Source organism: Colossoma macropomum, unplaced genomic scaffold, assembly GCF_904425465.1.
Source record: "Colossoma macropomum unplaced genomic scaffold, Colossoma_macropomum, whole genome shotgun sequence".
Lineage (NCBI taxonomy): Eukaryota > Metazoa > Chordata > Actinopteri > Characiformes > Serrasalmidae > Colossoma > Colossoma macropomum.
Window position 1 is genome coordinate 11,555,478 of NW_023494799.1, and position 14,908 is coordinate 11,570,385.

At 38.5% G+C, this 14,908-nt stretch overlaps 2 protein-coding genes across 4 annotated transcripts; both read left to right on the top strand.

The window, feature by feature from the left end:
• The first annotated feature begins 946 nt into the window (after nt 1-946).
• On the top strand, nt 947-6,867 carry sgta (small glutamine-rich tetratricopeptide repeat (TPR)-containing, alpha). 3 transcript variants are annotated; one of them, XM_036586509.1, is made up of 12 exons: nt 947-1,008; nt 1,928-2,067; nt 2,165-2,268; nt 2,362-2,452; nt 3,377-3,476; nt 3,575-3,679; nt 4,495-4,633; nt 4,717-4,779; nt 4,865-4,902; nt 5,110-5,208; nt 5,311-5,430; nt 6,246-6,867. In XM_036586509.1, the coding sequence occupies exons 2-11, from the start codon at nt 1,968-1,970 to the stop codon at nt 5,417-5,419; spliced, it is 948 nt and encodes a 315-aa protein (XP_036442402.1). In that variant the 5' UTR covers nt 947-1,008; nt 1,928-1,967; the 3' UTR covers nt 5,420-5,430; nt 6,246-6,867. The 3 variants fall into 3 exon arrangements, with proteins under 3 accessions (XP_036442402.1, XP_036442403.1, XP_036442401.1); XM_036586510.1 differs by having other exon boundaries at nt 961-1,107; XM_036586508.1 differs by lacking the exon at nt 947-1,008 and adding an exon at nt 1,017-1,077.
• Nucleotides 6,868-7,273: 406 nt separating this feature from the next.
• LOC118818945 (zinc transporter ZIP3-like) lies at nt 7,274-11,482 on the top strand. Its single transcript, XM_036586512.1, has 3 exons — nt 7,274-7,447; nt 7,998-8,359; nt 9,095-11,482. Exons 2-3 carry the CDS (start codon nt 8,153-8,155, stop codon nt 9,830-9,832), a joined length of 945 nt encoding a protein of 314 aa, XP_036442405.1. The 5' UTR covers nt 7,274-7,447; nt 7,998-8,152; the 3' UTR covers nt 9,833-11,482.
• Nucleotides 11,483-14,908: the final 3,426 nt, after the last annotated feature.

Consider the following 14,908-nt stretch of genomic DNA (forward strand, 5'->3'; position numbering starts at 1 on the left):
TTCTTTTTTCTGTCTTTTTTCTTCCTTCCTTTTTTCTTTGTTCCTTTGTTCTTTTTCTTTGTTCTTTGTTTTTCCTTTGTTTGTTTGTTTCGTTCTTTCTACACTTTTTCTTTTTTCTTTTCTTTTCTTTTCGTTTTTCCTTTCTTTTTCTTATGCATCTTTTTAATTTTGTCTTATTCTGTTTTTTTCTTCTCCTTCCATCCATCCTTTTTTCTTTCTTTCTTTTCTATTTCCTCTTTTTGTTTTATTCTTTGCTTTTCTCTCCTTTCTTTTTTTCTGTTAGTTCTTTGTTTTTTACGGAACGCTGCTGGTGACATCCTGTATAAATAAAAATAATGCGTGGCCACGACTTAGTAAGACGTGGGAACAAGATAATTAAGTCGTGGCCTTAGACTTAGTAAGGCATTATCTCATTCCCATGCCTTACTAGGTCGTGGCCACAACTTAATTATCTCATTCCCAGTGGCCACACATTATTTTTATTTATATTGGATGTCACCAGGGCTCCGTAGTAAGTTTTCACTTTCTATTTTGTTTTATTTTTCTTTCTTTTTGTTTAATCCTTTGTTTTTTCTTTTCTTTACTTCTTCTCCTTATTTTCTTTTGTAATCTTTGTTTTTCCTTTCTATTTTTTCTTTCTTTTTGTTTTATTCTTTTTCTTTCTTTTTCTGTCTTTCTTTTTTTTCTGTGTTTCTTTTTATTGCATTTGAATTTCGTGACTAATATAGCTTTTATAAGTATTTCTTCCTATGAATTAATTAATAAATGCATGCATTAAAGTTTATTTTTTTCGAATGATTACCCTCTAAAAGAATGAACGAATTAATTAATAAAGAAACTAATTATGTAGCTAATGGATAGATTCCTATCAATCGATAACGTTTATTAATTAATTATTTTTTAACCACTACGCAAATACGTTTTACGTACGTAGATCTACGCACATTACGTAGTGTACGTCTCACTGGGGAGAGCGCAGCAAGGAAAATCCCTGCAGTGGGACAATCAGTAAGTGTAAAGAAGCTCTAATACACGCTGGGAAGGCTTTATTTTCTATCATATGCGAAGTGACACAGTGTAAGACTTAACTACATCTTCAGGAGACGTGTTAGTATTCTTTAACTTTTATAGTCTTTGTTGTTTTTGATAGCTAGCTAACGCTAGCTACATGCTTAACGAAACGCGCTAAAGCTAAGCTAGCTAACAATATTAGCGACCCAGGCATGGGCTATTTGCGGGTCAGCTAAGCTACACCGCGTTAGCGGCGTTTAGACAGCGTGCATTAGCTACTGATATTAGCTACCGCCAAACTGAAGGGGAATATTTTCATTCGTAGACCAGAATAGACTATTCGTTCGTAGCCGCTGTTAGCAGTGTAGCAAGCTAAGGTTCACCAGACTTGCCAGCTGTTGCTAGAATATTCCGTGTCATATGTCTACATGAAGTCATTTCACAAGAGGCAGCAGAAGCCTTATATTCATTTGTCTCATCAGACACAGACAGTAGACAGTAACTTGCACTACCTTTGACAGACTAAAGTATTTAGCTTCATTGGTGTTTGTTGCTGTTTGCGCTGTTGTTTCAAGTAAGAACAGAATATATTCTGTTTCAGCTACTTAATTTGTGGCCAAATCGACGGATGTTGGTAGCTATGACCTCAGTATGAGCTCATGGTAATGTAGATCACAATCCCTGGCAGTCAAGCCCAAGTCTTGCTCTGTACTCCAGAGATTAGTTTTTCTTTGCTCTGAAATACCTGTTTAAACCCCTTAAGGGCATGATACTTATAACCGGTTACAACTTTAAGACTTGACTTTCGATGCATTTCCAGCCCTAAGACCTAGGATTTACTTTTTTTAACCTTTAGGAACATTTTTTTGTCTTGTTTTTCCTGTACAGAAATGACATTCTAATATTTGTTTTTCAGATTTCATCCATATTTGGAGAGAACAACTTCTCCAGCCAAAATGACAGAGACAAAGCGTCTTGCTTACTCCATTATCCAGTTTCTCCACGACCAGCTGAGGTCTGGGGGTCTGTCATCAGATGCTCAAGAAAGTTTAGAAGGTACATACTGATGTAGTCCTAAATGACTAAATGATAGGCTTATTTTCTGTTTAGATATGAAACATTGACATGTGATTGCTCTTAAACTGCTTTCTAGTTGCCATACAGTGTCTGGAGACAGCGTTTGGTGTCTCTGTTGAGGACCAGAGTTTAGCAGTGTCTGAAACCTTGCCAGAACTATTTGCAAAAGCCACTGTCAAGGTAATATCTGAACGGTCTCTTTAATATATCTTCTCAGAGATGTTTATTATTTCATAACTTGATGTGTTTAACACAAGAATTTGTATTTCACAGGTAGCAGATACGCCTCAAGTTAAAATCAACTCAACCAGTAGTCTCCCCACAGAGGATCAGCTTGCAGAGGCAGAACAACTTAAGAGTGAAGGTAACATTTTTTTTTCTCTATATTGGTATCCCACCAAGTTGATTTTATTAAATGAGAATTCCACATTGTTTTTTTTTATGTATGCATAATTAAACTATTAAGATGTAAGCTAAGACATTCAGAGTGGTTTGTTGTGAAATGCTCTATTCTAGAGAAGCTTACAGAGGATTGTTTACAGTGGTGATGATGGGAACCAGACATCCGAAGGTTTTAATACAGGGGTGTCCAGTCTTATTTGTTAAGGGCTGGTGTAGATTTTCATCCCAAAAAGGCAGGAGTTTACATAATCAGTTGTTTGTAGAGTAAGCAACTGAATGAAGAAGTGGAATCAGGTGTGCTCCTGCTTGTTTGAAATGAAAACCTACAGCCATGCCTTTTACGAATAGGCGCTCTTTTAATTGTTTTATGATATTTTGACATCAGGTTTCGGTTAAATGATGTGTTTTCAAAAGCCGTTTTTGGTGGGGAGATACATGCAGGATGATGTAAGGCAAAATTGTCCCGAAAGAAAACGATTTTTGTTTTCAGATTTGCCATTATTGTACTATTATCCACATAACATATAAAAATTCAGGCACATGTAGGTTAACTGGTTGTTTTTGCTGATAAATGAAATGGTTGTATTTGCATTATATACATTGCCACCCTTGGAGTCTAACTTTTATTTCTCTACAGTTAAATGTTTCACATCAAACCTCACTGAGTGACTTTGTTTCAAATGACATCTCAACAATTTTGCAGAAATTTTGAAAAAACGACGGAATTACCCTTTAAAACATAGAAAACAGTGAAAATGACAATTCACTACAGCATGAGTGAATTGGTTCCTGTTCTAAACTGCCCATATTGTAACCAAATGAAAGTGGAGAATCTTACTGCAGAGCAGGAATTCTGGTTAAGTAACTTATTAATTGTGTTTAACAGGCAATGACCAAATGAAAGTAGAAAACTTCAGTGCAGCAGTGGAATTCTACTCAAAAGCCATTCAGATTAATCCACAGAATGCAGTTTATTACTGCAACAGGTAATGCTTCATGCTTCTTCACACATGGAAAGGTTTAAGCAGTAAAATCAGTTGATTATCTGATGCTTAATGCTCCTTGTGTCTTTTGTTATCTGAAGAGCTGCAGCTTACAGCAAACTTGGTAACTATGCTGGAGCGGTTCAGGATTGTGAACTTGCCATTGGAATTGATCCAAACTACAGCAAAGCCTATGGAAGAATGGGGTAAGACCAGTAATTAGAGTAGATTAAACATTACAAATCTATCCATTTATTTTGCACAAACAATAACTCACTATCTTGCTGTTGTCACATGACGTACAATTTAACATGTTGGGTGAAAGTCTACCTGATCCATTCCACACTATAGTATGGCGGTTCTTTTATTGGTGCAGGCCTACTTTTAATGGCTGTTGTCTTCAAAGGTGCAGTGTGTAGGATTTAATGGTGTAAAGCAGTGAGTTTGCAGACTGCAACAAAACTGAATACCCTTCGCTTTCCAAGCGTGTAGTAGAACCGATGGTGGCCATCATGTTTTTGTTTCTTTGTCGACGAGGATTCACCCTTGCTTGCTTTTTCTTGTGCTAAATAATAAGTATTCGTCAAAATTTGGGTTCTCAAACTTCTCACAATACAAAATGGTTAGCTAGCATCGGCAGCAAACACTGATTCTGATCGTCTTCCAACCACCAAATTCAAGCTACAGCTTCAACAAAAAAATGTGAAAGGCACTCTCTGGAGCCAGTGTTTAGTTTGTCCGTTCTGGGTTACTGTAGAAACATGGCAGTGCAACATGACGGCCTCTGTTGGAATAAGACCTGCACCCTATGTAGATATGAAGGGTTCATTTCTAAATAATGAAAACACAACGATTCATAATTACAGGTGATTATGCACTACTAAAAACATGGTTTTAAACATTTTCTATACTGTGTTCAATTTCTGCTAATAGGTCATTTCAAATTTGGGTTGAAGTTTTGTTAATAATAAAAGCACATCTGTTCTAATATAACTAACGTATGTTTTCTTCTCATAACCAGGCTGGCTCTTGCCAGTTTGAACAAACATGCAGAGGCTGTGAGCTACTACAAGAAAGCCCTGGAACTGGATCCTGACAATGACACATACAAATCAAATTTGCAAATAGCTGAACAGAGAATGAAAGAAACACCGAGCCCAGTGAGTCCTCCTAAGTTCTAGTTGTAATTGTTGCAAACTGAAAAAGGCAGTTATGTTAACTATCTTTGATTTATCTCTCTCAGACAGGGGGTATGGGTGGGGTTGACCTTGCTGGTTTGCTTAGTAATCCTGGCTTCATGAACATGGTGAGTAAATTCATCTGTGCCTGATATAATTCACTGAACTGTGGAAAACCAAATTAAATTTACTGATATTTTCTTTGTGTTCCAGGCTTCTAATTTGATGAGTAACCCACAGGTACAACAGCTGTGAGTAATAAGGGATATATTACAACATTGTAATTCTGTAGAGAATGCTAAATAAACTGCTTGCAGAATATTATAAGCATGTAAAAGTTAGTTTGATTTTATTTAACACTGCTTATTTTAAAATTCTCACTTTCAGAAAGACAGGGAGCTACAGATAGGTGACCAGTACATAGACACTTACATTTGCCTGTAATTATAACTTTTCAGGGTGTCAGGAATGATGTCTGGAACCTATGGTCCTATGGGTAGCACTGGTTCCCCAGCAGCAGGAGCAGCACCAAATGACCTCTCTGGCCTTATTCAAGCGTATGTTCACACACTCCTACTTTTAGAAGCAAATACATGCGAAGCTGCAATTATTGTTGAATGGCGTCTTTTGCAGCGTTTTTTTTTTTTCTCCCTTTACAGTGGCCAGCAGTTTGCACAGCAAATGCAGCAGCAGAATCCTGAGCTCATTGAGCAGTTGAGGAGTCAGATCCGCAGCCGGCCACCTAGTGCTAGTAATGAAGAACAATGACACTTGAGGTGGTAAGTCTAGTTTGTGTTTGTTGGTTTATCATAACAGTAGTCTTATTGTCATCAGCGGTTTATCGTGTGTGTGTGTGTGTGTGTGTATAAGGGTTGTCAGATGATTAAAATAATTGGAAATAATCACATTATTTTCTGTAGTTAATCACAATTAATTGCATTTGTCTGTGTGCTGCTCTCTGACCCTAAAGAAGGATTTTCAAGTAAAAAGCAGTGCATTTTGTTATAACTGTATATGTGGAGCTTAATCAGAATGTTTAAACTTGATTGTAGCCTCTCGCTCTCATTCAAACAGCTCATTGATTTTTGTTAAGAGTGGAGGCTCTCGAAGGGAACTGTAGCTTTCCACTTTGCTTTACTTTGCCGCTTGTCGATTTACCCATAGGCCTATTTCTTAGGACCACTGTCCAGCGTAGTCTGCTGAAGGTGTTGCTTTAAACGCCATGTAAAAGCTGGAATTCCATTATAGCAATGCATGGCTGGGCTTCAGCCTGCCCTACTATGGTAGGCTTGGAGGGTCAAACTAGGAAAATGTGTCATCAGCATTAAAGTTGAGTTTTAACTTATTGTGATAATACATTAACAGTCTTAAAATATATATCTGCAATATTTGAGAAATAGAGATCTGTGTGTAAGATTATATAAAGGTTTGTACAGTGCAGTCTGTAAATAAAGCTGTGACAGTTTTTGTTGTTTTGGCTTTGCGCTCAAACATGCTTTATCTGAAATTAAACAGTGATGATAAGGTTAAAGTGCAGGATGTCAGGTTACATTTATGGGTATATTTACATTCATACTTCTTTCTTTCCCAACAGCTAACCAAAACCATCATGGGACACACAGAGAAGACTGGCTGGCTGTCTTTTTCTTTTAATTTTTTAATATCTATTATTCTTACAACTCCAGGGACAAGACCATTTTTACATCACAATGAGTGCATGTGTGTCTGGCTTCCCTCCCTGCCTTGCCTGTCTTTAAAGAAACCAATGTAGCCTAAAATTTTTAGGTCACAGCCAGCCACTTAGACTCAATGGAAGTGTACAGAAATATCACACTGGTTTAATGTATGATTTCAGTGTAACTAATCCATGCTAATGGATTGACGTAAAAGAATCCACTGCTACATGGACTGGCTGCAGACTTGCAGTATCGACCCAAAGTGAGTCACTTCTCCAATAACAGCTGGCTTTATCTGATCAGATGACTTTGTAAGTGATATGTACAATGTCAACATAATGGATATTAAATGTCAAGTTTCAAGTAGGACCTCATCTTTGTCATCCACTGGTAACCATGGCCTTGTTGTAATGCTTCAGACTTTGTAACATCAGTCATGCTGTGATCGTTATACAGCAGGTTTATATAATGTAAGCATGACTATGAGTTCACTACAGTTGTCATTGGTTTTTGATTAAAAGTTGGGAGTTTTGCATCAAATGTTTGTTTTAAAACATTACTTTAACAACGAAATGGGACGGGGCCCAGGAACCCGCGGTGTAATATTCCTCCAATCACTGTCAAAGTCTGGCTGACACGTCACAGATCGCCATCCCATAAGGACATCGTGGTTAGTAGCAACTGGACAGGCGCCCGGGCTGCAGAAAATTGTTCGATTGAATCTACCGAGTCGATTCCTTTGAATCAAACGTCCGATTCAACGATTCATTTTCGTTCCAGGTTTATGAAGGGCCACAGAAACGAGTCAACCTTTTCATTTCGTCCATTTACAGTGACTGTTAATGACTGATGTCTCTTCTGTCTACTCACTAAACATGTTAATGTTAAAAGCTCAACGCAAAACAAAAGGAAGTGTTACACTGTGGTTTTATGTTTCTTTGAGGTTAAATTGTAAGGAGTGTTATAGTTCAACAGCATATAACTGACGTAAATACCTATTCGATTCAGTTCTGTTCAAACTTTTGAACCGGTTCAACCGACTTACTGAATAGAACAGATTCAAAATAACGATTCATTCATGAGTCGCATCTCACGGGCGGAGAGTAGAAAGAAAGAACAGGTAACGATGAAAGAGCTTTTCGTAACTTGAGACTTTACACTCTGAGATTTTACTTCATGTATGAAAAGCTTTAATTAATAAACATATAAAGAAACTTAGAGTAATATCCGGTGTTTATTATGTGACTGCTAGCTAGCTAGCGCTAGATGTTTGCTAATATGAGCTTACTACTTACTGACTGACTAGCAATGTTAACACAAGTGTAACTTAGATGTTGCTAAGCTAGCTAGCCAGCCAGCTATTCAAGGTTCAGCTTCAGAGACGTTTGTTATTCCTGACCTTACCGTCCTTAGCGTGCTCACTACTCTGGCCAAATTGTGTCCTAGTGAAGTTCTTGTCCAGTGCTATTAGCATAGGTTAGCTAGCACAGTGTTGGCTAGCTACCGCTACATAGCTCGAGTTAAGTTTCAGATGTAAATAGACAAACGAAAGGTGTCAGTCAGCTGGAAAACTTGTCCACGATGCCTCAACGACTGTCATGTAAAGTTAACTCACTTTAAAGAGGACTGGTTGCTTAATATGACCCTTGTTTTCGTTTCTTGGTGAGCAGTGAAGGATGCTGTCCAGGACTTGAGCGCGGTGTGTCTGGTGGGCTCTCCGGCTGTGTTGTGGTTCAGCCGAGCGGGGAGGACTGTTCTGTTTCCAGTCATGCTCTTCTGACAAAACCGGCGGTGTAAATAGGAATCACTGCCTCTCTCCACCAACATGGAGATAGTTGTGGCCAAAATTCTGTGCCTGATCGGGGTGTTTGCCCTCATGCTGGGGGGAATTCTCATCCCTGTGCGTGTGATGCAGTCGGACTTCGACAAAGCTGCGAGGTACAGAAAGGCGGTTTCGTTGAGTAATTCTTTTGGAGGTGGTGTGTTCCTGGCTACCTGCTTCAACGCACTTCTGCCAGCTATTAGAGACAAGGTAAGTTTTGGAACATGATGTCTGTTCTCTGGGAAACTACAGCATTACATGTTTGTGTCTAACAGTAAGGAGAAAATGGGAATTATTCATTAAAGGTGAATTCCACTGATAATTTAATAGTTGAGATGTGAACAGTTATTCAAAGTGGTCTAATGTAAAGTGGTGCATTGTAGGAAAGCTTACCAGCTCATTTCTATACAGTGGTAATGATAGGAACAAAGGGTTACAAAACAAATATTTATAATGTGTATTTGCTATTCAAAACAACTGTGATATATATTTTTGAGATGTATGGTGATAGAGATAAAATAATGATACATTTACTTCTTGTACTGTTTTGCTTTATACCAGCCTGCTTGTACCTCTCCACCATGAATGCATTAAAAAAATGAATGTTTTAGGCAAAAAGCTTCTCACAAAACTATCGTAAAACCATGTCTCTGGCATGTCATGTAAATGCTTTCTGCGATGGAGCTTTTAGAGGCGTTAAACACTTCAGGTGCCTTAACAATTCGGTTAAGTATCTTTTGAACAGCCCATTATTGAGCACCAGTCTGGTTGACTTTGTCGCAACGATTTGATTATGCAGATATTCTGAAAAATCTTTCGAAGTTTGGAAGGAATTTCAGGACCTTGCATGACTATCATACTTTCACTTTGTTAGGAGCCAAGTCCTTTTTTTCTTTTGTGTGTAATTGATTTTATCATCTTAGTGTCAATACGTTCTGCCCTCAGGTGGACGGAGTCCTGAAAATGCTAACGACTACAACAGACTATCCGCTGGCAGAGACCATGATGATGGTGGGCTTTTTCCTCACAGTGTTTGTAGAGCAGGCTGTGCTTACCTTTAGGAAGGAGAAGCCTTCCTTCATTGATCTGGAGACTTTCAACGCAGGAGGCTCAGAGGCTGGCAGCGACTCTGAATATGACACACCGTTCATCGCTCCCCCTCGGAGCTCAGCGGGACACCAGCACCACTCGCATCACCATGGACACTTCAACCCCACAGAGTTAACACGCGCAGGGCCACTTCGGCTTGCCAGCCTGGTCCTGGCCCTCTCCGCTCACTCAGTCTTTGAAGGTCTTGCTCTAGGTCTTCAGGAAGATGGGGCTAAACTGGGAAGCCTATTCATTGGCGTAGCAATCCATGAAACCCTGGCAGCTGTGGCTTTAGGAGTCAGTGTTGCTAAAGCAGGACTGGTGCTGCGAGATGCCAGTAAGCTCGCTATTACAGTCAGCCTCATGATCCCTATTGGGATTGGCCTTGGAATGGGTATTGAGAGTGCCCAGAACCTGGCAGGAAGTATTATTTCTGTCGTGCTACAAGGCATGGCAGCAGGTACATTCCTTTTCATCACTTTCTTTGAAATTCTCTCACGGGAGCTGGAGGATAAACACGATAGGCTACTGAAGGTGCTGTTTCTTGTCTTGGGATATGGCGTGCTGGCTGGTCTTGTCTTTATCAAGTGGTAATAGAGCTTAACAGTGCACAGGAGGAAGAGGAAGTTTTGCTTTTATGTGCCAGTTGTAAAACCTGCTCACCAGCATAACCAAAGGACAATTTCAGTAATTCAGCTCCTAAATGACTGTTTGTTTACTGCTTTTGGTTTTAACTTATGTCTATGAAGTCCTACACTGGATACATACACAAACAGTAGTATTTTAAACCAGGTCTTTAAGGTATAGTGAAGGGAAATTATTTATTATTGTAAACACTGGTGGGGGTGCTACTACTGCAGATTATAGAGTATGTGTTTGTTGTTACTGATTCATGTGATGCTGAGTGTTGTGATAAATAACTAAGAAACTATTCCAGTTTTCATTTCACCGTTTCATTCTTGATAAAGCCTTTAAACGTTTACATAAACTGCATTTACTTTGTATCTCGTTTGACCCTGGGTGTTGAATATGCTACTGTTTGAAGGCCTACATATATTTAAATCAAATACATATATATTCAATGATGGTGTTATTCCAGATTATGATTTATTGAAAATATTGCTAAATCGGCAGCAGTGTTGGGCCATGTGTCAAGCTATGAGACATAACCACGTGTATATTTTTACAATATACTAAAAACATGTTCTTGATTTTAAAATCAGGCCTAATTCTGTGGAACTCGGTTTGTAGACTGCTGTTGTGAGTTACTCTCTTGAACTGAGATTAAAGAAAGTGTGAAAAATGTTACACTTCACATAATGGCGTGCTTGCCAGCTGAAGGTGAACACCACACTTACAGTTAATGCAGTGGTATTTCAGAAGCAGATTTAGGAACATGTGGTGCTGTAACTTAGAGGTTGCTGGTAGTTTAAATAGACTAAGGTCCTAATATGCAGTTTGTGGTTAAATGCTTTTGTACATCCTTGCAGTTTTGGTTTTGCATTTGTAAATTAATGTCCTGGTTATTCTAGAACACTATGGTACATGGACTATAGATAGGATAAGAATTCAAGTTATTTAATTTTCTACTTCACTTTGACAAAATCGAACTACTACAGTGTTTGAATACTACATACAGTCTGTCAAGGCCTCTTTTCCAATTCGGTGGAAGTTGATTCCAACTTCTGACAACATTTATATAACCATGAAAACAGAAATATGCCCTATGAGCAATATTTCATATCAAAACTACTTGACCAAATCATTATTACAGTTATGACAGATTATTCTGCCGCAGTAAATGTCTGTCAGCTTCGTGGTAACAAATCAGGCCAAATACTCTGGTTTTCTAATCCATTTTACCAGCATATTCTCATTTAATATGTAGCAGCAAATAAGGACCACTGAAACCTAATACTCATGCTGTGGCTAAAGCACATAGCTATAACAACGCAGATGTACTCTGAATGTATGTAAATGTAACTGATGTAAATGACACTGGTGTGATGTGTACTGTAAATGACCTAATGATTTGATCTTTTTAATATATTTTCTATGATTAATACTGAATTGCATCTCAAAATGATTGATGAATTCCATTCTAGTTTGATTTCTTTTAATGAATCACATTGAAAGTATCTTCAAATTAAATATATACAAGACCCTCTGTGGTTAAACAGACAGTGACTTATTGCAGATTCTACTTATACTTTTTTAAGCTTTTGGGAAATGGCTACTTTTTTTTTGTTTGTTTTTAAATGCTGCACGCACATGTTTTTTTTACCTCTATTTAAAAATAGGTTAAATTTCCTAGTTTTCCTTTGATTCCTGTGATAAAGTGATGGTGATCTGTAGTGCTTTACAACTGTGTCAAATCAACATAAATTAGCTTGAAATTAAACTATTTTTATTAATTAATAATGAGTATAAATTGACTTTTTTTCAGGAACACTTCCTTAAATGTCCCTTTTGTTGTTATTAAAGGGTGAACTGTGGACTGTTCAGTAAACAGATATGCTTTACAGAAAGCAGCGTTTTGATGTTTTGACCCAGAAGAACTAATGTAAGACATACTCCATATGAGCGTCCACTGGAGCCATGGAGAGCACCTCTAGGTGGTAGTCTATTTGGCACTTTAACGTCATTCCACACATGCTCTCGTCCACTTGGCCCTGCCATTTTCCCCCGCAGGGGAATCCCTGATGCCATCTTAAAGGCCATTCCTTTCGTTTATTGGCTTAAGTGCAGGACCAAGTGAACACAAGTGTTGGCATCTGCAGCAGAACGTGCCCAGAAATCATTGTGACCTGGGCATGGCAATCACACTGGGGCCCATGGCCAAAATCTTTATTGGGCTGCTCACATATATACACTGACAGAACTGTACACCCAACAGAAAAATTCAGTTTATCAATAACATATTTCGCCAGTTAACTTCTATCAACACCACACAGATGGCACTGACACCTATTTATGTCCCTCTTCCTCCCCTGTGCTAAAGTCTTAGGCACCTAAGTGCATGGTTTAAAGCCATTTATCTTGGCAAAAAGTGCTTGTAAAACCACCATTTCACATTAAAATTAATACAGATAAACATAAAAACAGTAGAAAGTAGCAAAAGAGTAGTTCATATCATAATTCGAAACACAAAGTTTGGTTCTGGATTTCTCCTGGACGCTTCCAAACATGGCAGGGATTTGTTAAATTCAATCACCATCATATTTGATTGATGAAGCATTTATTAGCCAAACCATTTATTGGAAGAGATAACTACAAATAATACTGGTCTGCTTCAAAGAGAGGTTTGGAAATGGTTAAACAAACACATTGGCACACATAAATACACTACTTTCAGTAATAATGTTATTTGTATTTCTTCTAATATTCAGTTAATAGTTTTTTCTGAGAAAATAAACACATTTGCAGCCCAGGGCTCATTTTCCCAGATGCATCTTAGTGTTAAGATAATCCTAGTTGGTAGAGAGAGTGTTCGGTATAATGCTTGCTCTACCTCTGTACTAAGATGCTTCTAAGAAAAACCCAGCCTAGGCCAAACTTCGATCAGCCACAACATTAAAACCTGTGTATCTACACTCTTTTTATATTTTATCAGTACCACTTACCACATAAGTGCCCTTTGTAGTTCTACAATTACAGACTGTAGTTCATCTGTTTCTCTGCATACTTTAGGCTCCTTTTACCCTGTTTATCAATGATCAGGACCACCACAGACCAGGTACTATTTGGGTAGTTGATCATTCTCAGCACTGCAGTAACACTGATGTGGTGGTGGTGTGTTAGTGTGTGTTGCACTGGTATGAGTAGATCAGACACAGCAGTGCTGCTGGAGTTTTTAAACACCTCAGTGTCTCAGCTGGACTGAGAATAGTCCACCAACCAAAAATATCCAGCCAACAGCATCCTGTGACCAGTGATGGAGGACTAGAGGATGACCAACAAAAACTGTGCAGAATGGACAAGCTATCATCTCTAACTTGACATCTTACATGTGGACTAACAAGGTAAGAATGTCAGTGCAGCACACACCAACACACCACCACGTCAGCTCTGTGGTGGTCCTGACCCCTGAGGAAGGGGGGGCTAACAAAGTATGCACAGCAACAGATGGACTACAGTCTGTAACTGTAGAACTACAAAGTGCTCCTATATGGTAAGTGGAGCTGATAAAATGGACACACGAGGAGATTTACTTAATGAAGTGGATGATGTGGCAAAACAACAAAAGTGATGACACTGTCCAGTTACTGACTGACTGCACTGCATCTGTTCTCATTTAGAATCTTGTCCAGTGAAGCTTGGCCAGTGACCAGTGTGCTCAAGGACTGGAATATGAAGTTCCTGTGTTTCATACCTTCTTATTCAGAATCTATTACACACAATTCTCAAGTCCAGTTGCCAACATTGGATTAGGATGTTATTGGATTAGAGGAATGCATGCAGTTTGATTGAGCCTAAATTAGCCAATTTAAACTATTGCTGTCAAACAGTCTATTCACTTAGCAAAAATACAGAGAGAATGAGAATAGTGGGCACAGAGCCAGCTCTTTGTCCTGCCACAACAAAATATACATCTAAAAATATCAGTGATATGCAGACTTTCAGCAGACTCTGAATGGAACCGAAGAGCACCACCAGCTGGCGCGCACGCGCACCTCTCTAGTAAAAAGGTAAGAGCAGGGAGTCCAGTGATGAAATGGCAATCTCATTAGAGTGTTGGCACCCAGAGTTAATCCTCTCCGAGTTACAACAAATTACAAGGGAGTTGCAGTGCACAGTATTTGTGTAGTAATTTGAGCTGCAGAGTGGCCACACTTGCTCTGAATAGTTGGATCACCAAAGCTTGTGGGATGAATACAAAATCTAAATGAATTAGTATATTGTATTTTTTCAATGTTGACTGTAGGAAAAACTTTAAATTGGTACAAAATGTTTACATTAAGTGGAGGTTCATCACACTCACATTTACAAAAGTGGGTCTTAAAAGGGTCCATATTGTGGAAAACCTAATTTTCGTCACTTTTATGAAATAAAACCCTGGTGTAGTATGTGAACGCTGGCAAAGTTTCAAAATGCACTGTGCTCTGTCCAGCCCATACTGTCCATATATGGAAACTACACAGCAAAAAGCCTGGATTGCTTTATGAAGGAGGCACTTTATGAGACAGCCAATCAGAACTAAGAGCTTTACATATCTTAATGTCTTAAAGGCACAGCAACAAGGAATAAAGAAAGGTTGGCAACTGAGATCGTACATTTTATATTATGTTATTTTTTCCCTGCGGAGGTCCACTTATAACATCTGTGCAGATTTATGTACCAAAACTAGATGCAATTAATTTTTTAATTTAGACAGGCTGTTTTTGTTGCGGTGCTGGGAGATGCTGTTGCTGTTGTGTTGTTGTCAGTGAAGCTAATATTTCAAATTAGCATGTTTCCTTAATCTCTGATGACATATTATAGTCATTTTATGATTTAATGCAGTACATATATTACATTTTGCACCTTTATGAAATGCGGGGAAATGTTGCTTTTCCATGATTTGGATCCTTTAATGAACTAATGAAGTTTTTGATTGAAGAACTAACAGTGGTTTTCCGTGGCATATGAGTGCAGCACTTTTTCGGCTTTATCCAGTCCAACAGTGGCCTC

Coding starts and splice junctions, on each gene's coding strand:
- LOC118818945 (XM_036586512.1), top strand. CDS start 8,153: ATGGAGATAGTTGTGGCCAAAATTCTGTGCCTGATCGGGGTGTTTGCC. Junction 8,360..9,094: donor TGCCAGCTATTAGAGACAAG/GTAAGTTTTGGA, acceptor TTCTGCCCTCAG/GTGGACGGAGTCCTGAAAAT.
- sgta (XM_036586508.1), top strand. Junction 2,269..2,361: donor TTGCAAAAGCCACTGTCAAG/GTAATATCTGAA, acceptor TGTATTTCACAG/GTAGCAGATACGCCTCAAGT. Junction 4,634..4,716: donor TGAAAGAAACACCGAGCCCA/GTGAGTCCTCCT, acceptor TATCTCTCTCAG/ACAGGGGGTATGGGTGGGGT.